The sequence below is a fragment of the Oryzias latipes genome, chromosome 6 (assembly GCF_002234675.1).
Source record: "Oryzias latipes chromosome 6, ASM223467v1".
Lineage (NCBI taxonomy): Eukaryota > Metazoa > Chordata > Actinopteri > Beloniformes > Adrianichthyidae > Oryzias > Oryzias latipes.
The window spans coordinates 24729440-24742208 of NC_019864.2; the positions used below are offsets into that span (position 1 = coordinate 24729440).

General features: G+C 41.4%; 1 protein-coding gene across 2 annotated transcripts in view; it reads right to left on the reverse strand.

Annotated features, from left to right (window-relative positions):
• hydin (HYDIN, axonemal central pair apparatus protein) overlaps window positions 1-12769 on the reverse strand; it is an 86447-nt gene that overhangs the window by 41598 nt on the left and 32080 nt on the right. For both annotated transcript variants that reach the window (XM_023955964.1, XM_023955965.1), the window contains exons 21-24: window positions 12616-12759; window positions 11878-12021; window positions 11676-11768; window positions 11327-11547 (exon numbers count right to left, since the gene is read on the reverse strand). In XM_023955964.1, coding sequence (XP_023811732.1) covers window positions 11327-11547; window positions 11676-11768; window positions 11878-12021; window positions 12616-12759 — 602 coding nt within the window. The remainder of the gene's footprint in view (window positions 1-11326; window positions 11548-11675; window positions 11769-11877; window positions 12022-12615; window positions 12760-12769) is intronic.

The window sequence follows — 12769 nt, forward strand, 5'->3', positions numbered from 1 at the left end:
GTGAAGTGCTGAATGACCATGAAAGCGAATGACAGAGATTTAATGAGTAAAGACATCTTAAAACTGGACAGGAAAATGCTGGGCTGATCCAGCTCATGCACAGGTGTGCGCACAACTGCAGTGACAGTCCTGTCACACCAGCTCACAGGGTTGTTCAAAAACAAACCAGCAGGGGGCACTGCTGTATGATCGCAGTGAGGAATGCTGTTTCAGCGAATGAGCTGGCCGCCAAGTGATAGAAGAGAAATCAAACCCTGAAGGTTAAAGTATTCTGGGGTGGATTGCTTTTTAAAATGCGCACTCCACTGAAGACTTTAAAAATCAGTGATGTGCGAACACAGGAACAGATGGTGAGGCGGCACCCGATGACTCTGCAGGAGCTGAACACAAAACAGAAATAGCCCTTTTCTGACATTTTCATATCCGTCTCTCTCTCTCTCTCCTCCTTCTTTTCTTCATGTTCACAGAGACTGAGACTGTGTTTTCTCGTGTTCAAAGATTGCTGAACCGCAAACATCCCATTTCCAGCAGTCCGTCAACAGATAGATGGGTGGGGAGAAACAAGTACTAGTGGGAGGCTGAGCAGAAATCCTGCTGCAGTCCAGTTTGTGTGCGGAACAAAACAAAAGCAGAGGTAGTATGTTTGATCAAGTATAAATCTGCGGGGGACATTTTAGCACTTGATTCTTATGCAACTTTTTAGCTATATTATGAACGAGCGTGTGAAATGTTAACAAGCAAAAAACACTGAATACTGTAAAATCTAAATTCTTCCCCTAACCCTACGGCTTCACCCTAGTCTCTACCCCTACATTTAGCCCTCCAAACAGAGAGTTATAGAAATATGTCAGAATTCTTTCACTACTCACTACATTGTGAGCTATAAAGTGCGTTCGCGATTTTGTAGTGCTGTCCGAATCAACAATTCCAAAATTGAGTGCCCTAGCAAACTCCCAGAGGTCTCTGCGAAAAACCAGTGTGCATCGATGTTCACTAGATTAGCTAAAATAGACCACAATGCATTTCATTTCAACAATTTTTGGGGGAAAAAATATGTTTAAATGTACTTTTTAAATAAACAATCAACCTTTTCGTAGTCAGAACACAGTATTTTCATAAATAGCCATTGTAAAATGCTCGTATTGATTCGATTTTTACTTCAGGAATTCTTTGAGGTCATATTTCCCGTTTAGAAAAAAAGAAATTTAGTTAGCATAGTGTCTGAATTGCTTTTAAAATCAAGCGCACTAAATAGTCCCGCACTGTATAGTTTTTTAGTAGTTAGGGGTCATAGTGCGGGACTATGGAGCTCACCATGCTCACTGCTTTTATTTTTTTTTAAATATGACTTGTACCAATGTACCGATATCAACTATGAATTGTACCAACAACCACAAATTATAAGATGAATGGAATTGTTGTTAAAATGAATTGTTACACCCCTATTGAAATACAATAAAATGAATTAAAATACAATTGTTCCTTGATCGTTATTTTGACCACGGTCAGACTGACCATGCCATCATTCCTTAACCTAATGTGCCGATCTTTGTAAAGGCACAGTTTGATCTGACAGACTGATGAAGACATGAATAATTCTCTAAATCCAAGAAATCTCCTTTCCCTAAATCTTCAAATCCTTCCTTCACATTTCCTTTATTCAATGAGGTTTTCCAGGAAGAAGAGATAGAAGGGAATTAGCATTTTATGTGGTTATACAAAATGGAAGAGGATAAGGACAGATCAAAAGCAGCTTGTTAATTAAAAACAGAACCCAAGTGTGAATATATTATCAAGAGTTACTGACAGAAAAAGATATCAGAACTCAACAAACAAGAAAAAGAACATTCATGCATCTCTTTTCTGAACCCTCCTGGTCCTGTTCAGGGTCAAGGGAATGCTGGAGCCTATCCAACTATTGTTGGGCAAAGTGGGGAACTTGCTAGCTAGACAATACATCTGTCCCAAAAAAAAAAATATTGTATAAATATTATTTAAAAGGGTACTTTAAATTGAATGAATTAAATGGGGGGGGGGGGGGGGGAGTTGCTCGCCCAGGGAGTAGGTTAGTGTAGAACTGCCAGTGTTTATGTATGATCTAAATGTTGAATGTATGTGACGAAATCTCTCTTATACATGTATTTCCCATGAGTCACATATGAAACTTTGATCATTGGTTACACTCAGCTTATTTCCATCTTTGCAGTTTGACGTTTCCCCCAACAGGCTTTGAGGATCTATTGAAAAGTGTGAGCAGATTGTTATTGGAAAGTCTTTTTTTTTCAGTTGAACTCCTCCCTCTGGCTTTAGCTTTAAACTCTGTGACATCTGCAGGTTTTTCACACACAGATCAGTCAATATAGCTGTAATCCCAAAGCTAGGGGGTGGTGCTGAAGTATCTACATGGAGTCTTTTCCACTATCTAAAAATACAAAAAAAACCATTACTTTACTGAAAACCCCATCTCCAAAAATTTTGGTATAATTAACAATAGGGATGTATTTAGCTGAACAAAGCCAGATAGTGAAGATTTTGTGTGACAGAACTGTCTGAACACAGGGTGAGGTCTCCATTTAATTAGCATGATGTCCTATGAGGAAGATTGTTAGGAGAGGTCACAATCTTTAAGTGGGAGAGGCTGAAGATAGAGAGGAGGTTGATTGGGATTACAAAGAAAGGAGAAGCACCAGCAGGGGAGCGCAGAGATAGAAAAGACTGGAGAAGGAAAGAGGACAAATAAGCTGTGTAAAATCCTGGAATCAGAAAGAGAGACAAAAAAGAAAAAAGCACCAATGGATGAAGGAGTCAGAGAAAAAAGCTGATTGAGGATGACAAATCTTGCAGAGCTATTGCTGTTATTTGGTTCAGGGCCATGGTCAGACTGCTGGAGTATTCACAGTTCATTCAGACGAGCCAAAGAGAAGGCGCAAATGAGAAACACTGCAAAGTTTATAAAGCCCACAATCAGTAAATGTGTCGTCCCCAGAGAATTTATAATGGATCTGGCTTTCAATTCCCCGGGTTAAATGTATGGCTACAGTACTGAAGCATCCCAGTGGGCAGTTTTAATGCATGGCAGAGAGCTTCGCTGCTCTTGTCGCTGAGCTTTGCCTACTCAGTATTCCAATGTTGTTTTTGCTGCAGGTCCGTAACAGCATGTCTGAAGGCACATAATAAGAGAATAAACACCCTTCAGTTGTGTACAGCTACAACACTAAGAACAAACAGCTTCATTTGAATCTTTGTACATTATCTTAACTTCTTTATGAATGTGTTCAGAGATGAACAATGCAAACCAGTTTAAGTCTAAATCAATACTGACCGACATACACGATTACTTTATGTGAAGGTGAAAGATTTTAGCAGAGGTAAGTTGGCTAAACTGATATTTCTGCAAAGAAAAAAGAACATAACTTAACAATTAGCAAAATTTAAATGTGACAGAAATTTGAATCATGACTAAAGTTAAGAGTGAAGACAAACAGATCTGATGGAAACATTGACACTGAATAAATACATCCAGAGCTAACCGGTAGCTGAAACCAAAACTGCTGGTTGACCTGGCCTGATGGCACAGGAAGCAGAGCAGAAAAACCCAAATTCTAAACCACAGGCTTAATTAATAAAGAGCAAAAAACAAGAAAATGTAATAAAAAGCATTAAAGCATAAAACATGGCACAAAATTATTGTCTTTTATGCAGTACTGATTGTTTTCAAAAGATACAAAACTTTTTGACAACAAATCTTTAGTAACTAAGGGCATATATATAAAGGAAATGCCAAAAACAAGCAAACATGTAGTATCATAAATGCCACAGCAGAAGCAGACTTACGGGAAAAACATTGTAGATTCTGCAAATTCAGTTTGTGAACATAAAAGAAGAAATAGAAAAATAACAAGAAACAGCTAAAAATCCTTTGAAAGTCTCTATCAGACAAAAGAAATATTTTGCCAAGAGGTGTAAAAACCCCCGGAGAACTGTTCACGACTTGACTACAGTGTACATAATGATAATGATAGTTGATTGGATTTTTCTGCACCTTTCCAGACGCTCAAAGTTTACAATATGTGTACATTATTCATTCACTCCTCATTCATACCCGGTGATGGTAAGCTGCATTAATAGCTTGGGTAAACCGTAGACAAGTACACGCCTACAGCGCCTCTGACCCTCACCAGGACATTCAGACCCATTCACACACCAGTGGAGCCACACTGGAGGCACGGACACAATGACATTTGACTGGGGAGAGTGGAGTTTGAACAATCATTCGATTGTTGGGCGACCTGCTCAACCACCTGAGCCACTGCCATACTTTTGTTTGAGCACAAAATCATAGGGTTAGGTTCAGAATGTAAACCCACCAGTGGATTTGCTTAGATATTAAATGTAACCATTGGAAAAATGTCTTTAAAACCCGACTAGATGTTCCTTTCTGTTGAGAATTTAAGCTATTTCATACTGGAGTGAATTGAGATTGGCTTAAATAAAGACGAAGCCTTTAGACGATGTGGAAATTTTGCACTACTGATATACAGTGATCCCTTGCTATATCACGGTTTACTTTTCACGGTTTCGCTACTTCACGGATTTGCATCGTGCATTGTGTTCTGCATTCTGATTGGCTAAAAAAGTCACTCCGCTTCTTCTCTACCTGCACGTCAATAATGTTGCTGTTTAATATGTACACGTACGTAAATCAGCTTTCCAAATTACGTACATGCAAATCATCTTGCAATTTCAAGTTTCTCTAAAACCCATAGAAAAAGAGCGACAACAACTGTCAATCACTATGTTCTTCTCCTGAACAAACACAGCTGCACCGCGGGCTTGAGAAGGAGAAAACACTGCAGCTTCTCAGACTGAAGAGCATTGAAATACACCTGAACCACTATTTGTCCGTTTGTACTTTGTATTTTTTTCATGATCATTTTAAATTTTCTCCCGTTTAATCCAATTCTTCGGGTCGCGGTGGGTGGGGCTAATCTCCGCGATTTGAAGCCTTCTGTTCACATTGATCATGATTAAAATTATTATTTGACAGTACAGTACAGAAGTTATTTGTTGAAAAAAAATGTTTTTAAAGTACTTTGATTTGTGAAACAAATGTTTGAGCCTGTAAAATGGTTTGTTCTTTCTTTTCAATGTTTAACAGAGTATTTAATTGTATAATAATTGTTAAAAAAATAGAGGTTTCTTAACTTTCTACTTCACGGATTTTGCCTATCACGGGTTCTTTTTGGAACGTAACCCCCGCGATAAACAAGGGTTTACTGTACACTGAAGTCTGAAAAAAACGATTACATTTCATCTTTGTTCTGTAATCTAATATTCCTTAAAGGCACTAAGGTTTCAGACTCAAGAGTACCATGTCATTAATCATGATAGAAATAAAAATGTTTCAGTCAGACAACTCTTGCAGTAAGAAATATTTATTTGACATTTTTCCACATTCTTTAAGTTGGCATTCACATATTTCCGTTTGGCATAAGGCTCCGTTCAATTCCATAAAACTTCCATAAAATTCCATAAAACTTTCGGGTAACAAAACCCCCCTTTACGGAGCCCACAGGTGGAAGCCGGGGAGGAGGGTGGGGCGAAGAATGAGCGCTGAAGGTAAGAAAGAATGAACAACTGCGCACCTGGCTTAAATAGGACGCTGAGCAGGTGAGTTAATTAACTGAACCGCCCTAGGGTATTTACCTGAAAAAACACTGCAGCGAGTATCTGCCCGAAATACGATAAATCGTCATTTCAGTCAGACAACTCTTGCAGTAAGAAATATTTATTTGACATTTTTCCACATTCTTTAAGTTGGCATTCACATATTTCCGTTTGGCATAAGGCGTTCAATTCCATAAAACTTCCATAAAATTCCATAAAACTTTCGGGTAACAAAACCCCCAACACTAAAATCATCCAGAAGAAGAGAAAATGTGAATGTAAAATCAGTGTGTAATAAAATGGGGTGTGTTTTCGGCAGCATTCCATTTTCATTTCATTTCCCAGTATGACTGCTATGTGTGACCCGGCACCATTGACCGTTTGGGCCGCCCCCGTTCGAGTACAGCGCCACGAAGGGAACATGCTATCTAGTGGATCTGCTATGTGTGACCCGGCACCATTGACCGTTTGGGCCGCCCCCGTTCGAGTACAGCGCCACGAAGGGAACATGCTATCTAGTGGATCTGCTATGTGTGACCCGGCACCATTGACCGTTTGGGCCGCCCCCATTCGAGTACAGCGCCACGAAGGGAACATGCTAACTAGTGGATCTACTATGTGTGACCCGGCACCATTGACCGTTGGGCCGCCCCCATTCGAGTACAGCGCCACGAAGGGAACATGCTATCTAGTGGATTTGCTATGTGTGACCCGGCACCATTGACCGTTGGGCCGCCCCCGTTCGAGTACAGCGCCACGAAGGGGACATGCTATCTAGTGGATCTGCTATGTGTGACCCGGCACCATTGACCGTTGGGCCGCCCCGTTCGAGTACAGCGCCACGAAGGGGACATGCTATCTAGTGGATCTGCTATGTGTGACCCGGCACCATTGACCGTAGGGTCGCTCCTGTTCGTGGAAACCACTAGAGGAACATACTATCTGAAAGAGAGAGGGAAAGAAATAAAAGGGGAGCCAACATAAACTGATCTTAGAACGTAAGCTCACTTCCGCAAAACGCTGTGCTAAACTATAATTTAAACCGCCAAACAACCCGTATGATACACTAACTTAACATCCAATCCAAAGCTTCCGATGGCGTATGACATGCTTAACAGCCATTATTCAAACTTCTATTAAACTAAGAACAACTTTGATGACCATAAACTCTACCATTTTGGCAACTATATATACACGCGCTTAAGTAACATCCGTTATTTCGAAGCTCCCAACGACAGTACCACGAACGAGCTTAATAGCCATAATTTTCTCCATTTGGCATACCAATTATAAGCGCTCAAGGAACATCCATATAAATGAGGTTCCATCCCAATATTAAGAACGAGTTCAACGCCCATATTTACTATGCTTCATTGGCATACTACAAACAAATGAGCTTAAGAACCAGATCCGAGCACCGCGCAAACTATGATACAACTTAGAGCAACCTAAATTTTTGAGGCTTCCACCTGGCTATAATTTTCTTTTAACATCTATAATCGAAGAATTTACATTCATTCTGCGGTTGACATTGATTAATTAATTCAGTCAGAAGTGTCATTGGAATGCAGAGGAGGTCCAACGCCCCGTCACTTTCAGTGCAGCAATAGGTACGTCGAGCAGTCATCGTTGCAGCACCAGATCAAGGAATGCATGGGTGACATCATTTCCTGGAAACGGAGAAGCTGATCGGGGCGTAGGGGTTCGCAGGCTCAGGATGCGATGCATAGATAAAAACAAAGCAGTATTAGTCTTGACAAGAATATATAAATAACCCAGAAACTGATCAGTTTCAAAAATGATTGAGATAAATTAAATAACAGTGCTTTTAAAAAGAAACAACAAATCTGAGAAAGTGAAATTTAGTAGATAGTAAAGGTAAAGACCCATTGTGGATTTATCGCACCCTAGAAACCCCCATAATCACAAATTCCAACAGTGAAATGATAGTGAAATATATAACCTGCACGAAATCTTAACACCAATTTTTATATACTCCAATGATGAGAAAAGTAACCTTTGACAGTTTCAGAGGGACGCACCTTCAGGAGGCCATCGAGGAGCAGGTGATGGGAAGAGTAGCCAAGGAGATTTGTAGATGAGGAAGGTCAACATCCCACGTAGCAAAGGATTACAGCTCGGCTGGATTTGATGCTTTGATTTGATATTAGTGATTCTCAAATTTTTAATTAGCCAATGGCGTCTGGATACTGCAAAAGAGAACTTGAGAGCCATGAGGGATCATAGGTTTTGATAGTATTTTTTGCTAGACTGAACCTTAAGCATTTAGAGGCGGAGTATAACAAGCCTCTAAATGGGGATGCATCTAGCAGAGTGTCATCTGCTTAAACAAGGCAGATGGAAGACTGACTTGTGGACACAAGATTTAACTCTTGAACTAAGCTTGAGAGCGCAAGTGATATATTTCCTACGGTCAGGGTAGAAGTTGCTCAAGGTGTTATTTAAACATTAACCAAGTCAACCGATGACAATACTATCATTCAATATTGAATCAGCTTTAATATAATCTCCAAGGATGAAATAACCGGACAACCCTTAAAAACCAACAGAGCTGTAGATTCCGGCGGCCGGACAAACACAAACCACTCTTCTTAAATCCTTTTCCCCCAAACCAGAAGGCGCAGACTCAGGAGAACAAGTGGAGGGAGCCTGAAGACACAACAGGTATCACAAAACCACTTCAGGCATAAAGAGGGAAAGATCAAACGCAAAACACGAAAATCCAGAACAGGAACACGTGGCCCAGGATCGAACTACCCAGAACAAGAACACAAGATGAACGGATGACCATAGGACCAAAGCTACAGCAAACGTCAGGTGGCCCAATCATTGACGAATCATATCCAACCAAAATTCGAAGAAACGACATGCTGCACAAAAGCCAGAGATGACATAATGGGGAGAGACAAGCATCAATGAACCACCCAAATCTATAGAAGAAAAATAAATCCGGACGGGTGGAGGACCATACATTATAGATAACGTGGAAACCCAATTTTGAAAATAAAGTTTTTTCACAGAGATTCAAAAGACCAGGGATACAGAGTAAAGTTGGCCACCAAGAAACAATCAATAACATGCAAAATGAAGGGCACCCATCGCCGACAAATATCCAGTACAGGGCGATAAAGTCGATTTTATGAGGACTGCCACGACAACGGAAAGGTAAACCGACCAACACCTCGAGCGCCAACTGAAGGCCAAGAGACGCCACTGAGAGGCATAGAGGCAGAACAGTGAGACCATCAGTGACAGTCATCCTCAGCCTTATATCGCGTTCGGAGGAAATTCGTGGAGACAGCATGGGGAGCTGAAGAAAATATATACCAATCCTGAAGGCGCATGGGGAACCAGGCCACTGATGCCCAGAAGATTAACTGCGAGGCGCTAGCAGGTCCAGATCAAGTCACATCAACCTGAACACTTCCTAGGGGCCACCCTTAGTGGCAGCTTGAAAACGATGCCCCGGAAGAATCCATCACATAGCCCCCACAAACCTCCAACCAAACTAGAGAGAGAATAACAAATTAACTGTCCAGCCGAGAAAACGAGGCCGCGACGAGACTGACACACTCACTAATGCGGCCGACGCAAGTCCCTGAAGCCAGGGCATGACCCACTGGGGTACACAGAGCGGGGAAAAACAGGTGGAGCAGAACGTGCGGGGGCAATGAATGAGGATCGCAGAGTGAATAAAATGAGCCATAGACGCTGCATAAGAGAGACCAATCATAAGGGAAAATGTCCATAGAGCAGAGACGGGTCCAAGAGACACTGATTCACATTCCAACTAACCAGCAGCTACAACAACGAAGAAAACAAACAGAAGAACCGCCATAATAATAAAGCCAGCATCAAATTAAAGACAATCAAGATTTACACACAGCTCCCAAAGAACAAAACAGCAATAGAAAACAAATGCTAAAAGCCACGATAAATTCAGCCAGCATGAGAAACCTGTCCAAACGAGGCCTGCCAGCCTTCACAACCACAGAAAGGACCCCACAACCCCTGAAAAAAATAAATAAAATAAAACAACCGGACGACGCAGAACTACGCAGCAGAAAAAGAATCAGAAGTGCATCATGAAGGACCCGGAAAAAAAAACTACAATTCCCAGGGTCCTTAGGGGCGTGACGTCACCGAAGTAAACAGGAAGTGAGACGCAGCCATAGAAAACTACACGGGAAAAGTACCGCGCGACGCTCACCGTGGATAATTGGGGTGACCACGGCAGACGAGAAGACCCGACTACTCCTGATCGGGGGGCACGGACATCCCGAACATTGCGGAAAGCACACCCCCTGCAGATGCACGCGACCGCGGCGAAACGAATGCGCTGTGCGCCGGCAGCCGCCCGCGGATCGTCAGCCGCCCGCGGATCGGAGGAGAAATTAAGGAGAGCAGACGCGGCGAAACCAAAACCCCACACCAGAAAGATGGGGATCATCCTTCCCAAGGACGGGGGAACACGGCAAGACGCCGAAAGAGAAGGAGACCCGCGGGCTCGGAGACCGGCGAAGAATGAGCGCTGAAGGTAAGAAAGAATGAACAACTGCGCACCTGGCTTAAATAGGACGCTGAGCAGGTGAGTTAATTAACTGAACCGCCCTAGGGTATTTACCTGAAAAAACACTGCAGCGAGTATCTGCCCGAAATACGATAAATCGTCATTTATTTCTTGTGGTGCAAAAGCCTACCATATTGCATGTCATTTTTATTAACAAAGAAAATCACACATTTTCTCTGTAACTTGCAGAGAGATCACAGCATTAGTTAATAATAATAATAATAATAATAATAATAATAATAATTGGTACTTTATTTATCCCACAATGGGGGAAATTCTTCTCTGTATTTGACCCATCCCCTGGGGGCCGCCGAACCGCACTCGGGAGGTAGCAGCGTTAAGGGTCTTGCCCAAGGCCTTTGATATGGTAACTGCCCCCAGTACCATTGTTCATTCCCCTCCGGGAACCCTGGATTCCTGCGTGGCAGCCTTCTACCTTACCAACCTTTTTTAATCTGTTACACTCATGTTCATTTTCTATTCTAATAGAATAAATAATTCAGTAAATCCTCATCTGTAGAATTAAACCAATTAGCTTCAATAACCTGAGGTCAGAAAAGTAACCAGAATCAATAGTGGCTCTGATAGAAAAGCAACTATCAATTGCTGTTCTGACTGGTGAGCCCTTCATTGAGCTCTGCAGAAGCCTGATAAGAGCACAGTCATTTAAACTAGGTGTGCTGGAGAAGAGAAACATGTAAAACATGCAGGGTGGGGCAGTGGGAAGAAACTGTTTAACTAAATGATGACTTTTTTTTAATGTTGTTTCCCACAAAAAAAACAGATATTTATGAAGACAAATATTATACTTATAGTCAGTCTGTGTAATTTCTAGATTTGGTCTCTTCTTGTTTCTTCATTGGGGTTTATGATCCAACACTCATGTTTTTACATACATGTAAATATGCAAAAGAGACTATCCACATAAGTTTGCACAAAAAACTGCTTTTTATTTAATCTAAGCTCTTTTTACAGCAAATGTAATCATACACTCTGCAACCACGTCTTTCTTGTGACAGCAAAGCTGTGTAATGTAGGGACTTGACATGAATTCTGGTGTAAATGTACCTGATCTTTGGTTGTTCGTGGTTGTCCAGAAAAGCCCAGTGATACGACACAGGAAGCAGAGAACAGTTGGTGACAGTGAGTACTTTGTGAGTCTCTGTGCCGTTGAACACGCAACCAAAATCAACCATAGTGGAGGAGAAGTGGAGGTTGGGGAAGTGGACCTCTGCATGCAACTCCACCACATCTTGTTGAGGATGTCCCAAGTAAATTATGTCAAGATACTGATAATAATGTAAAAAAAAAAGACAAACATTTGTGTGATTTCACTGAAAGTAAAACTTTTTAGCATGACATGGTGACGTGTGCTGGGGTGTTCACTGTCAATTTTAAAGGAAAGTACACTACTTACCTCATCCACAACACGTGACTGTCGATCCTGACAGAAACTTGGATTGAAACATACCCATAATTCAGCCTGTTTCCCATCACCCAACACTAATGACTAAACAAAAAACAAACATGTGCCGGTTAGTGCAAAACTGCCTAAGCATGCAAACTCCTAAAACTAAAACTAAAATAAAATTATAAACTTTACATGAGTAGAAGTTCACCTTTTTTGTAGCTGAGCTTTGTTCTCCAGAGGCATCACACAGAAAGAAAGGTTCTCCAAGTTTGAGCTCAATGGACAAAGACAAAGATGACACATTCTTCAGGAGCAGCTTCTCAAAAAGAAGAGGCAGCTTCTCCCCTTTGACCTACAAGAGAAGTACAAGCCTGTTACTACTGTAGCTAAAGTAGAGACACGCTGAAAGCTCTCCCTTTATAAATCAGGTAGATTTAACTAACTTTGCTGAGATTGAAAAACGAAACCAAGGAAAAGTACAGAAGCGGTGTGTGTAAACCTTATCACTAAGCAGCTCTTATATTACAGGAATAGTTGATTGGATGGAGAGTTGACTTGTTGGAAGAAAAAATAACTAAGAAAAACGAACGTAAACATAATGATGAAGGTTCTCAATCAAAAAAACACTCAACTCTGCAATGACAAAACATCAGGTGTTTTTGTGTCAATGTGGGATTTTACTTGGACATTTGGTCATATATTTGCAGAAGCCAGCTTTTTCAGACTATTATTCCCTACTGTAGAGAGCAGTTACTGTTTCAGCAAGTTGCCTGACCTATGGTCTAAACCACAGACAGGTAACTGTGGGTCAGAGCGCCACTGTCTCTGTTGCTTTAGATGTTGCTTAGATGTTTCCCTAAACACTGTCTAATACCTGGATTAGGTAGATCCAATCAGTCATAGAAGCTAAAACAGAAGCTACAAGGGTAAGGTAGAAGGGTCCTACCTTCTTCATAAAGAAATTCAACTTCTTTGTTGGAATACTCAGAACGGGGGCAACAAAACGACAGGTAAGATCTACAGTCATGATGATCTCCTGAGAGCCCTGCCGACCAATAATGCCATGACACACCAGACGCTCACGCACAACCTGGAAAGAC